At 48.2% G+C, this 22500-nt stretch overlaps 2 protein-coding genes across 2 annotated transcripts in view; one reads left to right on the top strand and one right to left on the bottom strand.

Annotated features, from left to right (window-relative positions):
• The window catches only part of amdhd2 (amidohydrolase domain containing 2), a 6939-nt gene extending 4208 nt beyond the window's left edge, over positions 1-2731 (bottom strand). The window contains exons 1-6 of the mRNA XM_027031878.2: positions 2439-2731; positions 1853-1958; positions 1590-1726; positions 1360-1499; positions 923-977; positions 242-454 (exon numbers count right to left, since the gene is read on the bottom strand). Of these exons, the coding sequence (XP_026887679.2) occupies positions 242-454; positions 923-977; positions 1360-1499; positions 1590-1726; positions 1853-1935 (628 nt within the window). The 5' untranslated portion in view covers positions 1936-1958; positions 2439-2731. The remainder of the gene's footprint in view (positions 1-241; positions 455-922; positions 978-1359; positions 1500-1589; positions 1727-1852; positions 1959-2438) is intronic.
• Positions 2732-4482: 1751 nt separating this feature from the next.
• The window catches only part of LOC113591407, a 23756-nt gene continuing 5738 nt past the window's right edge, over positions 4483-22500 (top strand). The window contains exons 1-8 of the mRNA XM_027031883.2: positions 4483-4623; positions 8498-8554; positions 8652-8753; positions 9140-9203; positions 9311-9360; positions 9452-9535; positions 9730-9825; positions 9923-10012. Coding sequence (XP_026887684.2) covers positions 4569-4623; positions 8498-8554; positions 8652-8753; positions 9140-9203; positions 9311-9360; positions 9452-9535; positions 9730-9825; positions 9923-10012 — 598 coding nt within the window. The 5' untranslated portion in view covers positions 4483-4568. The remainder of the gene's footprint in view (positions 4624-8497; positions 8555-8651; positions 8754-9139; positions 9204-9310; positions 9361-9451; positions 9536-9729; positions 9826-9922; positions 10013-22500) is intronic.

Below are 22500 nucleotides of genomic sequence, written 5' to 3'. Positions count from 1 at the left end.
AGCTCTACTCTTGCCTACACAGTCAATATATAAAATCAGTCCAAGGCATCGTAGAGTTTGTTGGTAATGTGAGTTATTCACTGGAACATTCAGAGCCCCAGAGTCCTGCTACCTACCCTCATCCACCCTGTAGCGGAGTTTCTGCTACAATGCTTCTGGCAGACAAGGCTGGGATGCGCCAGTTCTCTGTGTGTGCGCGCGAACGTTTGCGCATGTTGTGCTCGTTTGTTTTGTCACTAACCCAGTGACACCGTAATCCCTCGCCGCACCAGGTCACGGATTGCTTGCCCACTATTGGCTAGTTCTGGTGCCATGGTAACTATGGCGACATTCTCTAGCTCCCCATAGATCTTGAGGAGATCAGGCATGCCTCCTTCTTCAAAGGAGCAGAGGAACTGAGGAGGGTGAGCGCCCCTCTTCTCCAGGCTGATAAAGGGACCTTCCAGATGAAGACCTGAGAGACAGACAGATAGACAGGGAGAGAGAGGGTGATGGAGAAGGAAGGAGATGAAAAGCACAGAGAGGTACATAAATGTAGAAACAAAACACCACACACAAAAAAAAAAAGAGACAAGGGAATATATAGAGAGAGAAATCAAAAACTATAAGTACACGGCAAAAACATTAAGGCCACTGCACTGTGGGAACCGAGTGTCATGTTTACAGAAAGACTCATCCTGGGGAACACTGACTGGATAATCAGGAGGTCGTCTGGGGGTGGTCACATATGGTCAGATGGTCGGGGAGAGAAAAGGGGACCGTAAAAGGTCACCCAGGCAGACCACATATGCAGGGGAGGGGAAACACCATGCCAGCTTTTTTAATGTCATAATTTCACAAATTTTCCAATTGGATCTTTGGTTGTTTCCAAAAAACAGATCTGCAGCGGTTCTTCAGACAAGACAGTAGCTAAGGGTCTCACCAAGCACTCCAGCCCCCTCTTCACCCCCGTCTGTCAGCGTGACCTCCGGGATGACCTACAGGGTCAGGGGTCATGGTTACGCCAGGCAGGTGCTTCATGCAGACCACAGCGTGTGGAAGTGTGTGTGTGTGTAAAAAAAAAAAAAAAAAACACTTTCATGTATGATGCATGATATGAGTTTGCATGCGTCATGTTTATGTACATGTGCAGTATGTGTTTTCTGTAATTACATATGTAATGTTTTAACAAACTGCAAATATTTGTGCATATCAGTTGTGCTACTACAAGCAGAAAAAGATACGCGGCGGGGTCAGCCTTTCTCTGCTGATCTGAAAACAGTCTTGGCTGTAAATGTTAATGAACTTGTGGTGCTGGTTGTGATGTGATGAACTGATCCCTCATCGGCGTTACAGGGCAGAGGACGTTTGCGCCTGTACCTGCTTGTAAATGGCTGGAGGAGACGTCACCAGGGTGGGGCAAAACGAGGTGACCCCGTGTTCCAGAATTCTTCTGGCCACCAAAGCCACACCCCCTTTGATGTCACTGGTGACCTGAGAGAAGTCGACGCCATACCCGCCTGTAAAGGGTGGAGGCAACGTGGCATTTAAAGCATTCCAATGACACGGTTTTATGTTTGTTGAGTTCCACCGTGTTGGTGGCGTCTCACCATTGATCTGTACATCTATAAATCCAGGCGCAATTATTTTATTTCCACAGTCAACTTTATGGTCGGCAAAACCTTGCTCGTCGAAGAACAGTTTCTCAGGGTTCAAAATCTTACCCTCCCGAACCCACAGGTCTTCCCTACACAGACAAGATCGCACACTGATTACACACATAGATTATACAATATCAAACACACTCTAGCGATTAAAAGAAAATCACAATTTGGCAATCTGATCCGTGTGTGGGAGGGGGGTGTATACGCACCTTTGCAAACTGTGATCTCTGAGGATTCTGCAGTTGACAAACTGAGTGATTGGGGCATCTGACACACTCTTATTGGACGGCATCTCTCAAGGTCCCTGTACTCGTTCTGAAGAAATAAGAAACACATTTTAACATTGAAAATTGAAAGTTTGCATTCTAGAAAATGTGAAGCTGTTGTTACCCAAGATTTATACACAGGTGATACAAGTCTGGAAGAAACAGGGAATGTCCGTCCATCCATCCTTAAGAGTCTGCGTTAATTACCTCAAAGTTTAACACACACACACTCCTAAGAGTTGACTTTGACCTGCCATTATCATGCTTAAGATTTATCGAACTGATAAATCCTTTACGGCGATTTACGCCGATATCTTTCAGTAACCCAGAGGAGTTAAACGACGATCAAGCAAAGCTGCGTCGACAATACAGACGACAGAGACTTCAGCGCAGAGGAGCTGAAGGTCTGCGCTCTAAAAGTACAGGCCAGACACATGAGTGCTCATAGCACAACACAATAACGCAACAACACAATAACATAATAACATAACCGTCCAGCCAGGCACGTTAGCCACACAAACACACTTACCGCTAACTCATAGCGTTTAACACAGCAGCAGAGGACACGCGGGCTCACGAGCGTTTACCGAGCAGCTACTCCTGCTGTTGCTCGAGCAGACCCGAGCTCACGAGCTCTCCGTTAGAGGAAGTGGACGAAGGTTCCATGTCACGCGTCCAGTCAGCTGACGAGGGGCGTTTCTCGCCCAAACCAACACAGAATAAAACACTTAAGGACCGTTTTAATGCTTACTGAAAGATGCGTGGAAAAAGGAAGGACGGAAACTCTAACAATAACACAAATGCAGCAAGATGACTGTAAAATGCTCGATGCACTACACTTCCATGGTAACGCGCCCGGCTCGAGCGTCCCGCCGTTATCCCCGTGGGTGATGGGCACGCGCACACAGTCGTCAACCTATTCTCCACCAACCTGCAAATTCCAGTATTTACCAGTTTACCATTGTAACAGTGTACCAGTGTTTCAGTATACCAGTTTACCAGTATACTTTTGTACCAGTGTATCAATGTACAAGTATACCAGTTTACCAGTATACCACTGTATCAGTGTACAAGTATACCACTGTACCAGTTTACCAGTATACCACTGTACCAGTGTATCAGTTTACCAGTGTATCAGTGTACCACTGTACCAGTGTACCAGTGTACCAGTTTACCAGTATACTTTTGTACCAGTGTATCAGTTTAGCAGTGTATCAGTGTACAAGTATACCAGCTTACCATTATACTACTGTACCAGTGTATCAGTTTACCAGTGTACCAGTGTATCAGTGTACCAGTGTACCAGTTTACCAGTGTATCAGTGTACCGGTTTACCAGTATACTTTTGTACCACTGTACCAGTGTATCAGTTTACCAGTGTATCAGTGTACCACTGTACCAGTTTACTAGTGTATCAGTGTACCAGTTTACCAGTATACTTTTGTACCAGTGTATCAGTTTAGCAGTGTATCAGTGTACAAGTATACCAGCTTACCATTATACTACTGTACCAGTGTATCAGTTTACCAGTGTACCAGTGTATCAGTGTACCAGTGTACCAGTTTACCAGTGTATCAGTGTACCGGTTTACCAGTATACTTTTGTACCACTGTACCAGTGTATCAGTTTACCAGTGTATCAGTGTACCACTGTACCAGTTTACTAGTGTATCAGTGTACCAGTGTATCAGTTTAGCAGTGTATCAGTGTACAAGTATACCAGTTTACCAGTATACCACTGTACCAGTGTATCAGTTTACCAGTGTATCAGTGTACCAGTGTACCAGTGTACCAGTTTACCAGTGTATCAGTGTACCGGTTTACCAGTATACTTTTGTACCAGTGTATCAGTTTAGCAGTGTATCAGTGTACAAGTATACCAGTTTACCAGTATACCACTGTACCAGTGTATCAGTTTACCGGTGTACCAGTGTACTAGTATACCAGTGTACCAGTGTACCAGTTTACCAGTGTATCAGTGTACCAGTTTACCAGTATACCAGTTTACCAGTGTACCAGTTTACCAATGTACCAGTCTCTCTTCCATCAACTAAACACCCCCACGCACTCCCATGCTTAATGATAGATGGATCCCACTGTTCCGTCCACGCATCAGTCCATGTCCGAACCTGCACAGTCCCCGTGCTGGACACCGCGGGAGGATTCTGCGCTTGAGCCGCATCATGCTGGCTCAGGGCATGCGCTGTGTGGAAGAGTGTTCTGGCCCTCTACCTGATGGAATGCTCTGTCCTACTGGTTGTGTGGCACTGTTGGGGTTTTCATGAGCGCAAGCACTGTGCTTTGACCCAAGCGCACCATCTGGTCAATTTGTATTGCCGGTGAACAGCCATTTTTCATAAATATTCACATTCACAAGATTAGATTAATGTGATTAATGTTCTTTTAGGGGAAGCATGATCTTAAGTGTGTTCCTGTGTACACAGGATGTTTGGGCCTTGTAATATGTTTGTGAGCATTCATGCGTGAATCATTTTCGCTTCTGCTTTTTTATCTCTCTCTCTCTCTCTCTCTTTCTCTCTCTCTCTCTCTCTCTCTCTCTCACCATGCCTTCCGTCACATCTGTTCATTTTCTTTGTGTTTTTGAACCTGTCCAGCATTAGTGTGTGGATGTGTAAGTGTGAAGATACAGTTTTTTAGAAATGGAATATACCACACAAGGCCTTGGAAACACAAAGATGAAGAAACACAATCAAGGTAAAGAAACAGTGTGTGTGTGTGTGTGTGTGTGTGTGTGTGTCTGTGTGGCTATATCATGGCAAATTCCCAGGGTAGTGTACACATGGCAGACGAAAGACGATATTACGAACCCAGTGTAAACCCATCACTGTTTCTACATTTAAATTATCTGAGTCTATGAGAGCCTTTATTCCACTCATAACATTTCAGGAGCAACTCAACTGAGCTTCAGTTGAAATTTGAAGCGACAGCACACGCTTTCCCTGATGACTGTAGTTTACAGCAGTGCAGAAGCCAGTAAGACTGAACAACAAGGTTGCTGTCTCTACGTTTGTTAGTCACTAACACAAGGGCCCGGACTGACAGAGGCCCCTGGTAACACACAAGGGCCCGGATTGACAGAGGCCCCTGGTAACACACAAGGGCCCGGACTGACAGAGGCCCCTGGTAACACACAAGGGCCTGGACTGACAGAGGCCCCTGGTAACACACAAGGGCCTGGACTGACAGAGGCCCCTGGTAACACACAAGGGCCCGGACTGACAGAGGCCCCTGGTAACACACAGGCTGCTGGCAGTGGCCATTGTAGAAGACCATACAGCCACAGCAGAAGAAATGGAGGAATGAAGGATTGTGAAATGGCGGGTGTTACTCAGAAGGCAATGAACTATCAACTCTCAAGGGATGTGAGATGCACACACACACACGCACACACACACAAAATGAGTTTACTAAAGTGTGTCTGCTTGCCATAGTATGAGTGTTGAGGAAACTGAGATTACACAGTCAAGGTCTAATAAACCAGTTCATTTAATATTCAGTAATGTGTTACAGTTGGTGTGTGTCTAAAGATCTAAAGATTCCTTTATAATCTTCTTATGGAGGTTCCTCTATCTCTTTTTAGAGACAATATAGCTATTGTTGACAAGCTGTATAGCTATATACACATGTAATATTTAAATTCTTTTGGTTTGTGTGTGGAGTCTGAATGTAAATGTGTGAGGAACACACTATATTTAGCTTGTGGTTGCATACATGGGCAGAAGGCCATTGTTGTAACACCTGCGCGCACACACACACACACACACACAATGACATTTTGGTGTTAAGATCATCTCAAATTAGTGTTCATTGTGATATGCCACTTAGCGAAGATCTTTGTGTTGGGACGCTTGTGCAGGTGGAGTTTGTCCTGAGCGAGTGGTGTTCTGTAGGCAGGGATTGTCCTGAGCGAGTGGTGTCTTATAGGAGGGGTTTGTCCTGAGCGAGCGGTGTCCTGTAGGCAGGGTTTGTCCTGCGCTAGTGGTGTCCTGTAGGCAGGGTTTGTCCTGAGTGTGTGGTGTCCTATAAGTGGGGTTTCTCCTGAGCGAGTGGTGTCCTGTAAGTGGGGTTTGTCCTGAGCGAGCCGTGTCCTGTAGGCTGAGATTGTCCTGAGCGAGCCATGTCCTGTAGGCGGGGTTTGTCCTGAGCCAGCCATGTCCTGTAGGCGGGGTTTGTCCTCAGCTAGCCGTGTCCTGTGGGCGGGGTTTGTCCTGAGCGAGCCGTGTCCTGTAGGCGGGGTTTGTCCTGAGCGAGCCGTGTCCTGTAGGCGGGGTTTGTCCTGAGCTAGCGGTGTCCTGTAGGCGGGGTTTGTCCTGAGCTAGCGGTGTCCTGTAGGCGGGGTTTGTCCTGAGCTAGTGGTGTCCTGTAGGCGGGGTTTGTCCTGAGTGTGTGGTGTCCTGTAAGTGGGGTTTCTCCTGAGCGAGTGGTGTCCGGTAGGCTGGGTTTGTCCTGAACGAGTGGTGTCCTGTAGGCGGGATTTGTCCTGAGCTAGCGGTGTCCTGTAGGTGGGGTTTGTCCTGAGCGAGCCGTGTCCTGTAGGCGGGGTTTGTCCTGAGCGAGCGGTGTCCTGTAGGCGGGGTTTGTCCTGAGCTAGCCGTGTCCTGTAGGCAGGGTTTGTCCTGAGCTAGTGGTGTCCTGTAGGCTTGGTTTGTCCTGAGCGAGTGATGTCCTGTAGGCTGGGTTTGTCCTGAGCTAGCGGTGTCCTGTGGGCGGGGTTTGTCCTGAGCGTGCGGTGTCCTGTGGGCAGGGTTTGTCCTGAGCGAGCCGTGTCCTGTAGGCGGGGTTTGTCCTGAGCAAGCCGTGTCCTGTAGGCGGGGTTTGTCCTGAGCTAGCGGTGTCCTGTAGGCGGGGTTTGTCCTGAGCGAGTGGTGTCCTGTAGGCAGGGTTTGTCCTGAGCGAGCGGTGTCCTGTAGGCAGGGTTTGTCCTGAGCGAGTGGTGTCCTGTAGGCTGGGTTTGTCCTGAGCGAGTGATGTCCTGTAGGCTGGGTTTGTCCTGAGCGAGTGGTGTCCTGTAGGCTGGGTTTGTCCTGAGCGAGTGATGTCCTGTAGGCTGGGTTTGTCCTGAGCTAGCGGTGTCCTGTGGGCAGGGTTTGTCCTGAGCGAGTGGTGTCCTGTAAGTGGGGTTTCTCCTGAGCGAGTGGTGTCCTGTAAGTGGGGTTTGTCCTGAGCGAGTGGTGTCCGGTAGCCTGGGTTTGTCCTGAGCGAGTGGTGTCCTGTAGGCGGGGTTTGTCTTGAGCTAGCGGTGTCCTGTAGGCGGGGTTTGTCCTGAGCGAGCGGTGTCCTGCTGTAGGCGGGGTTTGTCCTGAGCGAGCGGTGTCCTGTAGGCAGGGTTTGTCCTGAGCGAGCGGTGTCCTGTAGGCTGGGTTTGTCCTGAGCGAGTGATGGCCTGTAGGCTTGGTTTGTCCTGAGCGAGTGATGTCCTGTAGGCTGGGTTTGTCCTGAGCTAGCGGTGTCCTGTGGGCGGGGTTTGTCCTGAGCGTGCGGTGTCCTGTGGGCAGGGTTTGTCCTGAGCGAGCGGTGTCCTGTAGCCAGGGTTTGTCCTGAGCTAGTGGTGTCCTGTAGGCGGGGTTTGTCCTGAGCGAGTGGTGTCCTGTAAGTGGGGTTTCTCCTGAGCGAGTGGTGTCCTGTAAGTGGGGTTTGTCCTGAGCGAGTGGTGTCCGGTAGCCTGGGTTTGTCCTGAGCGAGTGGTGTCCTGTAGGCGGGGTTTGTCCTGAGCTAGCGGTGTCCTGTAGGCGGGGTTTGTCCTGAGCTAGCGGTGTCCTGTAGGCGGGGTTTGTCCTGAGCGAGCGGTGTCCTCTAGGCGGGGTTTGTCCTGAGCGAGCGGTGTCCTGTAGGCGGGGTTTGTCCTGAGTGAGCGGTGTCCTGTAGGCAGGGTTTGTCCTGAGTGTGTGGTGTCCTGTAAGTCAGGTTTCTCCTGAGCGAGTGGTGTCCTGTAAGTGGGGTTTGTCCTGAGTGAGTGATGTCTTGTAGGCTGGGTTTGTCCTGAGCGAGCCGTGTCCTGTAGGCAGGGTTTGTCCTGAGCGAGCTGTGTCCTGTAGGCGGGGTTTGTCCTGAGCTAGTGGTGTCCTGTAGGCGGGGTTTGTCCTGAGCTAGCGGTGTCCTGTAGGCGGGGTTTGTCCTGAGCGAGCGGTGTCCTCTAGGCGGGGTTTGTCCTGAGCGAGCGGTGTCCTGTAGGCGGGGTTTGTCCTGAGTGAGCGGTGTCCTGTAGGCAGGGTTTGTCCTGAGTGTGTGGTGTCCTGTAAGTCAGGTTTCTCCTGAGCGAGTGGTGTCCTGTAAGTGGGGTTTGTCCTGAGTGAGTGATGTCTTGTAGGCTGGGTTTGTCCTGAGCGAGCCGTGTCCTGTAGGCAGGGTTTGTCCTGAGCGAGCTGTGTCCTGTAGGCGGGGTTTGTCCTGAGCGAGCCGTGTCCTGTAGGCGGGGTTTGTCCTGAGCGAGCGGTGTCCTGCTGTAGGCGGGGTTTGTCCTGAGCGAGCGGTGTCCTGTAGCCGGGGTTTGTCCTGTTTGTTCAGTCTTCCTGGTGTGTCTCTTTGTGTATTTCTGTGACTCCTGTTATTATTGCACTTTGGCTTTCAGATGCTGCAGTAGGTACGCCCAACATAACCATGCCAGCGAAGACCCCACACTCAGGAGGTAATGATGTGTCAGCTTTGTGTTTCTCTGCTATCTTAACATGGACATGCATTGTTAAACTGTGTGTGTGTGTGTGTGTGTGTGGGTGTGTGTGAAGGTGTCCGTCCTGACTGGATTTTGTACACGGTTCCTTCTTTTGCCTTTGTGCTGGGACTGCTGCTGTTCTCACTAGTCTGTAAAACACAGAGTCACAGAAAAAGTGAGTGCACACACACGCAAGCGCACACACGGACGCAAGCACTTAACATGCACAGGCGCATGAGCACACAGACACACATACAAACACATGCAAGCACATGGCATACACATGGAAGCATGGACGCACACACATGTGTGTGAACACTTAAACACAAACACAGACACACGCACAACTACAGAAAATACACACATGCAAGAAGAACAAGTACATACATACACATACATGCTGACACAAGCACACACACACACACATGTGTGTGTGTGTGTGCTTGTATGTGTGTGTATGTGATTGTGCTTGCATGAGCAGGTTTTTAAATTGACACTTTGCATGTAGATTCTCTCTCTTTTTCTCTCGGTCTTGTTTTGATTGTTTTTGCTGTACCACAGGAAGACGGTTTTCAGCTATGAAGAGACAAATGAATGGAACCACAGCAAGACAGACTGATAAAGGGTACAGACTTACTCCCTAACAGTCTCTCTTTTCACTGTGTATCTCTGATCTACTATTAGAATATTAGAGACTGTATGGTGACGTGTTTATATGTGTGTGTGTTTCAGCCCAGGATGTCCTGAACCTTTTGTGGACAAACAATCTAATCTTGAAAAACGTAAATCATGCCCACTTTAGTTATGTAGTACTATTGTTAATATTTCTCAGCTAAAGAGTTAACACAACTGTGTGTGTGTGCGTGCTCACAGAAGAGGCCCAGTCCTATGAGAATGTTACTGCAGCCATATACAGCAATCAGGATAAAGTGACATATTATGTAACTCCAGATGAAGGTCAGTATGTGTGTGTGTGTGTGTGTGTGTGTGTGTGTGTGTACGCGCGCGCGTGCACTTATATGTGTCTAAGAGGTAGAGAGAGAAAGGAATACAGGCAAACGTGTAATTTACTGGTTTGGTTTAGACTACATTACCCCTGATGCAGTGGGAGATGATTAGAGTTTACTGTAGTCTACTGTCTTTTGGTTTAGACTACATTACCCCTGATGCAGTGGGAGATGCAGGGGCAGTACATGGGCAGAATCAGAATGATCGACTTCAGACTCCTCATACCTTAACAGATACTGGTAAACACACACACACACACATACACACACACACACACACACACACACACACACAGCGCTTGGTTCTTCATGCGGTTTTGTTTCTTTCTCTCTACAGATGGGGAGTCATATGAGAACATGGAGGGGTGTGTGTATTCTCGACCTCGCAGAAACGCACTCAAGCGCACAATCGCTGTTGACGACGATGGTATAAGACCACACCCACACCCACACACACACACACACACACACACACACAGTACTGATGACGATGGTACAAGGCCACACACACACACATACACACACACACACACACACAGTACTGATGACGATTGTACAAGCCCCCCCCACACACATACATATATACACACAGTACGGATGACGATGGTACAAGGCCACACACACACACACACACACACACACACACACACAGTACTGATGACGATTTTACAAGCCCCCCCCCACACACACACACATATATACACACGGTACTGATGACGATGGTACAAGGCCACACACACACACACACACACACACACACACACACACACAGTACTCATGACGATGGTACAAGGCCCCACACACACACAGTACTGATGATGATGGTACAAGGCCACACACACACACACACACACACAGTACTGATGACGATTGTACAAGGCCCCCCCCACACACACACACACACAGTACTGATGACGATTGTACAAGGCCACACACACACACACAGTACTGATGACGATTGTACAAGGCCACACACACAGAGTACTGATGACAATTGTACAAGGCCACACACACACACACAACACATACTGATGACGATTGTACAAGGCCACACACACACACACACACACACACACACACACACACACACACACACACACACATACATATATACACACAGTACTGATGACGATGGTACAAGGCCACACACACACACACACACACACACACACACACACACACACACACACAGTACTCATGACGATGGGACAAGGCCCCACACACACACACACACACAGTACTGATGATGATGGTACAAGGCCCCACACACACAGTACTGGTGACGATTGTACAAGGCCCCACACACACACACACACAGTACTGATGACGATTGTACAAGGCCACACACACACACACACACAGTACTGATGACGATTGTACAAGGCCACACACACACAGTACTGATGACGATTGTACAAGGCCACACACACACACACACACAGTACTGATGACGATTGTACAAGGCCACACACACACAGTACTGATGACGATTGTACAAGGCCACACACACACAGTACTGATGACGATTGTACAAGGCCACACACACACACACACAGAGTACTGATGACAATTGTACAAGGCCACACACACATACTGATGACGATTGTACAAGGCCACACACACACACACACACACATTACTGATGACGATTGCACAAGGCCACCCACACACACACACATATATACACACAGTACTGATGACGATGGTACAAGGCCACACACACACACACACACACACACACACACACACAGTACTGATGACAATGGTACAAGGCCACACACACACACACACACACACACACACACACACAGTACTGATGACGATGGTACAAGGCCCCACACACACACACACACAGTACTGATGACAATGGTACAAGGCCACACACACACACACACACACACACACACACACACACACACACACACACACACACACACATATATACACACAGTACTGATGACGATGGTACAAGGCCACACACACACACACACACACACACACACACACACAGTACTCATGACGATGGGACAAGGCCCCACACACACACACACACACACACACACACACACAGTACTGATGATGATGGTACAAGGCCCCACACACACAGTACTGGTGACGATTGTACAAGGCCCCACACACACACACACACAGTACTGATGACGATTGTACAAGGCCACACACACACACACACACAGTACTGATGACGATTGTACAAGGCCACACACACACAGTACTGATGACGATTGTACAAGGCCACACACACACACACACAGAGTACTGATGACAATTGTACAAGGCCACACACACATACTGATGACGATTGTACAAGGCCACACACACACACACACACACACATTACTGATGACGATTGCACAAGGCCACCCACACACACACACATATATACACACAGTACTGATGACGATGGTACAAGGCCACACACACACACACACACACACACACAGTACTGATGACAATGGTACAAGGCCACACACACACACACACACACACACACAGTACTGATGACGATGGTACAAGGCCCCACACACACACACACAGTACTGATGACAATGGTACAAGCCCCCACACACACACATACATATATATATACACACAGTACTGATGACGATGGTACAAGGCCACACACACACACATATATACACACAGTACTGATGACAATGGTACAAGGCCACACACACACACACACACACACACACACACACAGTACTGATGACAATGGTACAAGCCCCCACACACACACACACATATATATATACACACAGTACTGATGACGATGGTACAAGGCCACACACACACACACATATATACACACAGTACTGATGACGATGGTACAAGGCCACACACACACACAGTACTGATGACGATGGTACAAGGCCCCACACACACACACACACACAGTACTGATGATGATGGTACAAGGCCCCACACACACAGTACTGGTGACGATTGTACAAGGCCACACACACACACACAGTACTGATGACGATGGTACAAGGCCACACACACACACACACACACACACACACACACACACACACACACACACACACACAGTACTCATGACGATGGGACAAGGCCCCACACACACACACACACACAGTACTGATGATGATGGTACAAGGCCCCACACACACAGTACTGGTGACGATTGTACAAGGCCCCACACACACACACACACAGTACTGATGACGATTGTACAAGGCCACACACACACACACACACAGTACTGATGACGATTGTACAAGGCCACACACACACAGTACTGATGACGATTGTACAAGGCCACACACACACACACACACAGTACTGATGACGATTGTACAAGGCCACACACACACAGTACTGATGACGATTGTACAAGGCCACACACACACAGTACTGATGACGATTGTACAAGGCCACACACACACACACACAGAGTACTGATGACAATTGTACAAGGCCACACACACATACTGATGACGATTGTACAAGGCCACACACACACACACACACACATTACTGATGACGATTGCACAAGGCCACCCACACACACACACATATATACACACAGTACTGATGACGATGGTACAAGGCCACACACACACACACACACACACACAGTACTGATGACAATGGTACAAGGCCACACACACACACACACACACACACACACACACACAGTACTGATGACGATGGTACAAGGCCCCACACACACACACACACAGTACTGATGACAATGGTACAAGGCCACACACACACACACACACACACACACACACACACACACACACACACACATATATACACACAGTACTGATGACGATGGTACAAGGCCACACACACACACACACACACACAGTACTCATGACGATGGGACAAGGCCCCACACACACACACACACACACACACACACAGTACTGATGATGATGGTACAAGGCCCCACACACACAGTACTGGTGACGATTGTACAAGGCCCCACACACACACACACACAGTACTGATGACGATTGTACAAGGCCACACACACACACACACACAGTACTGATGACGATTGTACAAGGCCACACACACACAGTACTGATGACGATTGTACAAGGCCACACACACACACACACAGAGTACTGATGACAATTGTACAAGGCCACACACACATACTGATGACGATTGTACAAGGCCACACACACACACACACACACACATTACTGATGACGATTGCACAAGGCCACCCACACACACACACATATATACACACAGTACTGATGACGATGGTACAAGGCCACACACACACACACACACACACACACACAGTACTGATGACAATGGTACAAGGCCACACACACACACACACACACACACACAGTACTGATGACGATGGTACAAGGCCCCACACACACACACACAGTACTGATGACAATGGTACAAGCCCCCACACACACACATACATATATATATACACACAGTACTGATGACGATGGTACAAGGCCACACACACACACATATATACACACAGTACTGATGACAATGGTACAAGGCCACACACACACACACACACACACACACACAGTACTGATGACAATGGTACAAGCCCCCACACACACACACACATATATATATACACACAGTACTGATGACGATGGTACAAGGCCACACACACACACACATATATACACACAGTACTGATGACGATGGTACAAGGCCACACACACACACAGTACTGATGACGATGGTACAAGGCCCCACACACACACACACACACAGTACTGATGATGATGGTACAAGGCCCCACACACACAGTACTGGTGACGATTGTACAAGGCCACACACACACACACAGTACTGATGACGATTGTACAAGGCCACACACACACACACACACACACACACACACAGTACTGATGACGATTGTACAAGGCCACACACACAGAGTACTGATGACAATTGTACAAGGCCACACACACACACAATACATACTGATGACGATTGTACAAGGCCACACACACACAGTACTGATGACGATTGTACAAGGCCACACACACACAGTACTGATGACGATTGTACAAGGCCACACACACACAGTACTGATGACGATTGTACAAGGCCACACACACAGTACTGATGACGATTGTACAAGGCCCCACACACACACACACAGTACTGATGATGATGGTACAAGGCCCCACACACACACACACAGTACTGATGACGATGGTACAAGGCCCCACACACACACACAGTACTGATGATGATGGTACAAGGCCCCACACACACAGTACTGATGACGATTGTACAAGGCCACACACACACACACACACAGAGTACTGATGACAATTGTACAAGGCCACACACACATACTGATGACGATTGTACAAGGCCACACACACACACACACACACACACACACACACACACACACACATTACTGATGATGATTGCACAAGGCCACCCACACACACACACATATATACACACAGTACTGATGACGATGGTACAAGGCCACACACACACACACACACACACAGTACTGATGACGATGGTACAAGCCCCCACACACACGCATACATATATATATATACACACAGTACTGATGACGATGGTACAAGGCCACACACACACACAGTACTGATGACGATGGTACAAGGCCCCACACACACACACACACACAGTACTGATGATGATGGTACAAGGCCCCACACACACAGTACTGGTGACGATTGTACAAGGCCACACACACACACACACAGTACTGATGACGATTGTACAAGGCCACACACACACACACACACACACACACAGTACTGATGACGATTGTACAAGGCCACACACACAGAGTACTGATGACAATTGTACAAGGCCACACACACACACAATACATACTGATGACGATTGTACAAGGCCACACACACACAGTACTGATGACGATTGTACAAGGCCACACACACACAGTACTGATGACGATTGTACAAGGCCACACACACACAGTACTGATGACGATTGTACAAGGCCACACACACAGTACTGATGACGATTGTACAAGGCCCCACACACACACACACAGTACTGATGATGATGGTACAAGGCCCCACACACACACACACAGTACTGATGACGATGGTACAAGGCCCCACACACACACACAGTACTGATGATGATGGTACAAGGCCCCACACACACAGTACTGATGACGATTGTACAAGGCCACACACACACACACACACAGAGTACTGATGACAATTGTACAAGGCCACACACACATACTGATGACGATTGTACAAGGCCACACACACACACACACACACACACACACACACACACACACATTACTGATGATGATTGCACAAGGCCACCCACACACACACACATATATACACACAGTACTGATGACGATGGTACAAGGCCACACACACACACACACACACAGTACTGATGACGATGGTACAAGCCCCCACACACACACATACATATATATATATACACACAGTACTGATGACGATGGTACAAGGCCACACACACACACAGTACTGATGACGATGGTACAAGGCCCCACACACACACACACACACAGTACTGATGATGATGGTACAAGGCCCCACACACACAGTACTGGTGACGATTGTACAAGGCCACACACACACACACACACAGTACTGATGACGATTGTACAAGGCCACACACACACACACACACACACACACAGTACTGATGACGATTGTACAAGGCCACACACACAGAGTACTGATGACAATTGTACAAGGCCACACACACACACAATACATACTGATGACGATTGTACAAGGCCACACACACACAGTACTGATGACGATTGTACAAGGCCACACACACACAGTACTGATGACGATTGTACAAGGCCACACACACACAGTACTGATGACGATTGTACAAGGCCACACACACACAGTACTGATGACGATTGTACAAGGCCACACACACAGTACTGATGACGATTGTACAAGGCCCCACACACACACACACAGTACTGATGATGATGGTACAAGGCCCCACACACACACACACAGTACTGATGACGATGGTACAAGGCCCCACACACACACACAGTACTGATGATGATGGTACAAGGCCCCACACACACAGTACTGATGACGATTGTACAAGGCCACACACACACACACACACAGAGTACTGATGACAATTGTACAAGGCCACACACACATACTGATGACGATTGTACAAGGCCACACACACACACACACACACACACACACACACACATTACTGATGATGATTGCACAAGGCCACCCACACACACACACATATATACACACAGTACTGATGACGATGGTACAAGGCCACACACACACACACACACACACAGTACTGATGACGATGGTACAAGCCCCCACACACACACATACATATATATATATATACACACAGTACTGATGACGATGGTACAAGGCCACACACACACACATATATACACACAGTACTGATGACGATGGTACAAGGCCACACACACACACACACACACACAGTACTGATGACGATGGTACAAGGCCCCACACACACACACACACAGTACTGATGATGATGGTACAAGGCCCCACACACACAGTACTGGTGACGATTGTACAAGGCCACACACACACACACAGTACTGATGACGATTGTACAAGGCCACACACACACACACACACACACACAGTACTGATGACGATTGTACAAGGCCCCACACACACACACACACACACACAGTACTGATGACGATGGTACAAGGCCACACACACACACACACACACACACACAGTACTCATGACGATGGTACAAGGCCCCACACACACACACACACACACACAGTACTGATGATGATGGTACAAGGCCCCACACACACAGTACTGGTGACGATTGTACAAGGCCACACACACACACACAGTACTGATGACGATTGTACAAGGCCACACACACACACACACACACACACACACAGTACTGATGACGATGGTACAAGGCCCCACACACACACACACACAGTACTGATGACAATGGTACAAGGCCACACACACACACACACACACACACACACACACACACACACACATACATATATACACACAGTACTGATGACGATGGTACAAGGCCACACAGACACACACACACACACACACACACACAGTACTCATGACGATGGGACAAGGCCCCACACACACACACACACACACAGTACTGGTGACGATTGTACAAGGCCCCACACACACACACACACAGTACTGATGACGATTGTACAAGGCCACACACACACACACAGTACTGATGACGATTGTACAAGGCCACACACACACAGTACTGATGACGATTGTACAAGGCCACACACACACACACACAGAGTACTGATGACAATTGTACAAGGCCACACACACATACTGATGACGATTGTACAAGGCCACACACACACACACACACACATTACTGATGACGATTGCACAAGGCCACCCACACACACACACATATATACACACAGTACTGATGACGATGGTACAAGGCCACACACACACACACACACACACACACACAGTACTGATGACAATGGTACAAGGCCACACACACACACACACACACACACAGTACTGATGACGATGGTACAAGGCCCCACACACACACACACAGTACTGATGACAATGGTACAAGCCCCCACACACACACATACATATATATATACACACAGTACTGATGACGATGGTACAAGGCCACACACACACACATATATACACACAGTACTGATGACAATGGTACAAGGCCACACACACACACACACACACAGTACTGATGACAATGGTACAAGCCCCCACACACACACACACATATATATATACACACAGTACTGATGACGATGGTACAAGGCCACACACACACACACATATATACACACAGTACTGATGACGATGGTACAAGGCCACACACACACACAGTACTGATGACGATGGTACAAGGCCCCACACACACACACACACACAGTACTGATGATGATGGTACAAGGCCCCACACACACAGTACTGGTGACGATTGTACAAGGCCACACACACACACACACAGTACTGATGACGATTGTACAAGGCCACACACACACACACACACACACACACACAGTACTGATGACGATTGTACAAGGCCACACACACAGAGTACTGATGACAATTGTACAAGGCCACACACACACACAATACATACTGATGACGATTGTACAAGGCCACACACACACAGTACTGATGACGATTGTACAAGGCCACACACACACAGTACTGATGACGATTGTACAAGGCCACACACACACAGTACTGATGACGATTGTACAAGGCCACACACACAGTACTGATGACGATTGTACAAGGCCCCACACACACACACAGTACTGATGATGATGGTACAAGGCCCCACACACACACACACAGTACTGATGACGATGGTACAAGGCCCCACACACACACACAGTACTGATGATGATGGTACAAGGCCCCACACACACAGTACTGATGACGATTGTACAAGGCCACACACACACACACACACACAGAGTACTGATGACAATTGTACAAGGCCACACACACATACTGATGACGATTGTACAAGGCCACACACACACACACACACACACACACACACACACACATTACTGATGATGATTGCACAAGGCCACCCACACACACACACATATATACACACAGTACTGATGACGATGGTACAAGGCCACACACACACACACACACACACACAGTACTGATGACGATGGTACAAGCCCCCACACACACACATACATATATATATATACACACAGTACTGATGACGATGGTACAAGGCCACACACACACACATATATACACACAGTACTGATGACGATGGTACAAGGCCACACACACACACACACACACACACACACAGTACTGATGACGATGGTACAAGGCCCCACACACACACACACACAGTACTGATGATGATGGTACAAGGCCCCACACACACAGTACTGGTGACGATTGTACAAGGCCACACACACACACACAGTACTGATGACGATTGTACAAGGCCACACACATACACACACACACACACACACAGTACTGATGACGATTGTACAAGGCCCCACACACACACACAGTACTGATGATGATGGTACAAGGCCACACACACACACACACACACACACACACACACACACACACACACAGTACTCATGACGATGGTACAAGGCCCCACACACACACACACACAGTACTGATGATGATGGTACAAGGCCCCACACACACAGTACTGGTGACGATTGTACAAGGCCACACACACACACACAGTACTGATGACGATTGTACAAGGCCACACACACACACACACACACAGTACTGATGATGATGGTACAAGGCCCCACACACACACAGTACTGGTGACGATTGTACAAGGCCACACACACACACACAGTACTGATGACGATTGTACAAGGCCACACACACACACACACACACACACACACAGTACTGATGACGATGGTACAAGGCCCCACACACACACACACACAGTACTGATGACAATGGTACAAGGCCACACACACACACACACACACACACACACACACACACACACACACACACACACACAGTACTCATGACGATGGGACAAGGCCCCACACACACACACACACACACAGTACTGATGATGATGGTACAAGGCCCCACACACACAGTACTGGTGACGATTGTACAAGGCCCCACACACACACACACACAGTACTGATGACGATTGTACAAGGCCACACACACACACACACACACAGTACTGATGACGATTGTACAAGGCCACACACACACAGTACTGATGACGATTGTACAAGGCCACACACACACACACACAGAGTACTGATGACAATTGTACAAGGCCACACACACATACTGATGACGATTGTACAAGGCCACACACACACACACACACACATTACTGATGACGATTGCACAAGGCCACCCACACACACACACATATATACACACAGTACTGATGACGATCGTACAAGGCCACACACACACACACACACACACACACACACACACAGTACTGATGACAATGGTACAAGGCCACACACACACACACACACACACACACAGTACTGATGACGATGGTACAAGGCCCCACACACACACACACAGTACTGATGACAATGGTACAAGCCCCCACACACACACATACATATATATATACACACAGTACTGATGACGATGGTACAAGGCCACACACACACACATATATACACACAGTACTGATGACGATTGTACAAGGCCACACACACACACACACACACACACACACAGTACTGATGACAATGGTACAAGCCCCCACACACACACACACATATATATATACACACAGTACTGATGACGATGGTACAAGGCCACACACACACACACATATATACACACAGTACTGATGACGATGGTACAAGGCCACACACACACACAGTACTGATGACGATGGTACAAGGCCCCACACACACACACACACACACAGTACTGATGATGATGGTACAAGGCCCCACACACACAGTACTGGTGACGATTGTACAAGGCCACACACACACACACACAGTACTGATGACGATTGTACAAGGCCACACACACACACACACACACACACACAGTACTGATGACGATTGTACAAGGCCACACACACAGAGTACTGATGACAATTGTACAAGGCCACACACACACACAATACATACTGATGACGATTGTACAAGGCCACACACACACAGTACTGATGACGATTGTACAAGGTCACACACACACAGTACTGATGACGATTGTACAAGGCCACACACACAGTACTGATGACGATTGTACAAGGCCCCACACACACACACACAGTACTGATGATGATGGTACAAGGCCCCACACACACACACACAGTACTGATGACGATGGTACAAGGCCCCACACACACACACAGTACTGATGATGATGGTACAAGGCCCCACACACACAGTACTGATGACGATTGTACAAGGCCACACACACACACACACACAGAGTACTGATGACAATTGTACAAGGCCACACACACATACTGATGACGATTGTACAAGGCCACACACACACACACACACACACACACACACACACACACACATTACTGATGATGATTGCACAAGGCCACCCACACACACACACATATATACACACAGTACTGATGACGATGGTACAAGGCCACACACACACACACACACACACAGTACTGATGACGATGGTACAAGCCCCCACACACACACATACATATATATATATACACACAGTACTGATGACGATGGTACAAGGCCACACACACACACATATATACACACAGTACTGATGACGATGGTACAAGGCCACACACACACACACACACACACACACAGTACTGATGACGATGGTACAAGGCCCCACACACACAGTACTGGTGACGATTGTACAAGGCCACACACACACACACAGTACTGATGACGATTGTACAAGGCCACACACACACACACACACACACACACACAGTACTGATGATGATTGTACAAGGCCCCACACACACACACACACACACACAGTACTGATGACGATGGTACAAGGCCCCACACACACACACACACACACACACAGTACTGATGACGATGGTACAAGGCCACACACACACACATATATACACACAGTACTGATGACAATGGTACAAGGCCACACACACACACACACACACACACAGTACTGATGACGATGGTACAAGGCCCCACACACACACACACAGTACTGATGACAATGGTACAAGCCCCCACACACACACATACATATATATATACACACAGTACTGATGACGATGGTACAAGGCCACACACACACACACACACACACACAGTACTGATGACGATGGTACAAGGCCCCACACACACAC

This window comes from Electrophorus electricus, chromosome 4 (assembly GCF_013358815.1).
Source record: "Electrophorus electricus isolate fEleEle1 chromosome 4, fEleEle1.pri, whole genome shotgun sequence".
NCBI lineage: Eukaryota > Metazoa > Chordata > Actinopteri > Gymnotiformes > Gymnotidae > Electrophorus > Electrophorus electricus.
This window is presented reverse-complemented; position numbering and strand designations above follow the sequence as displayed.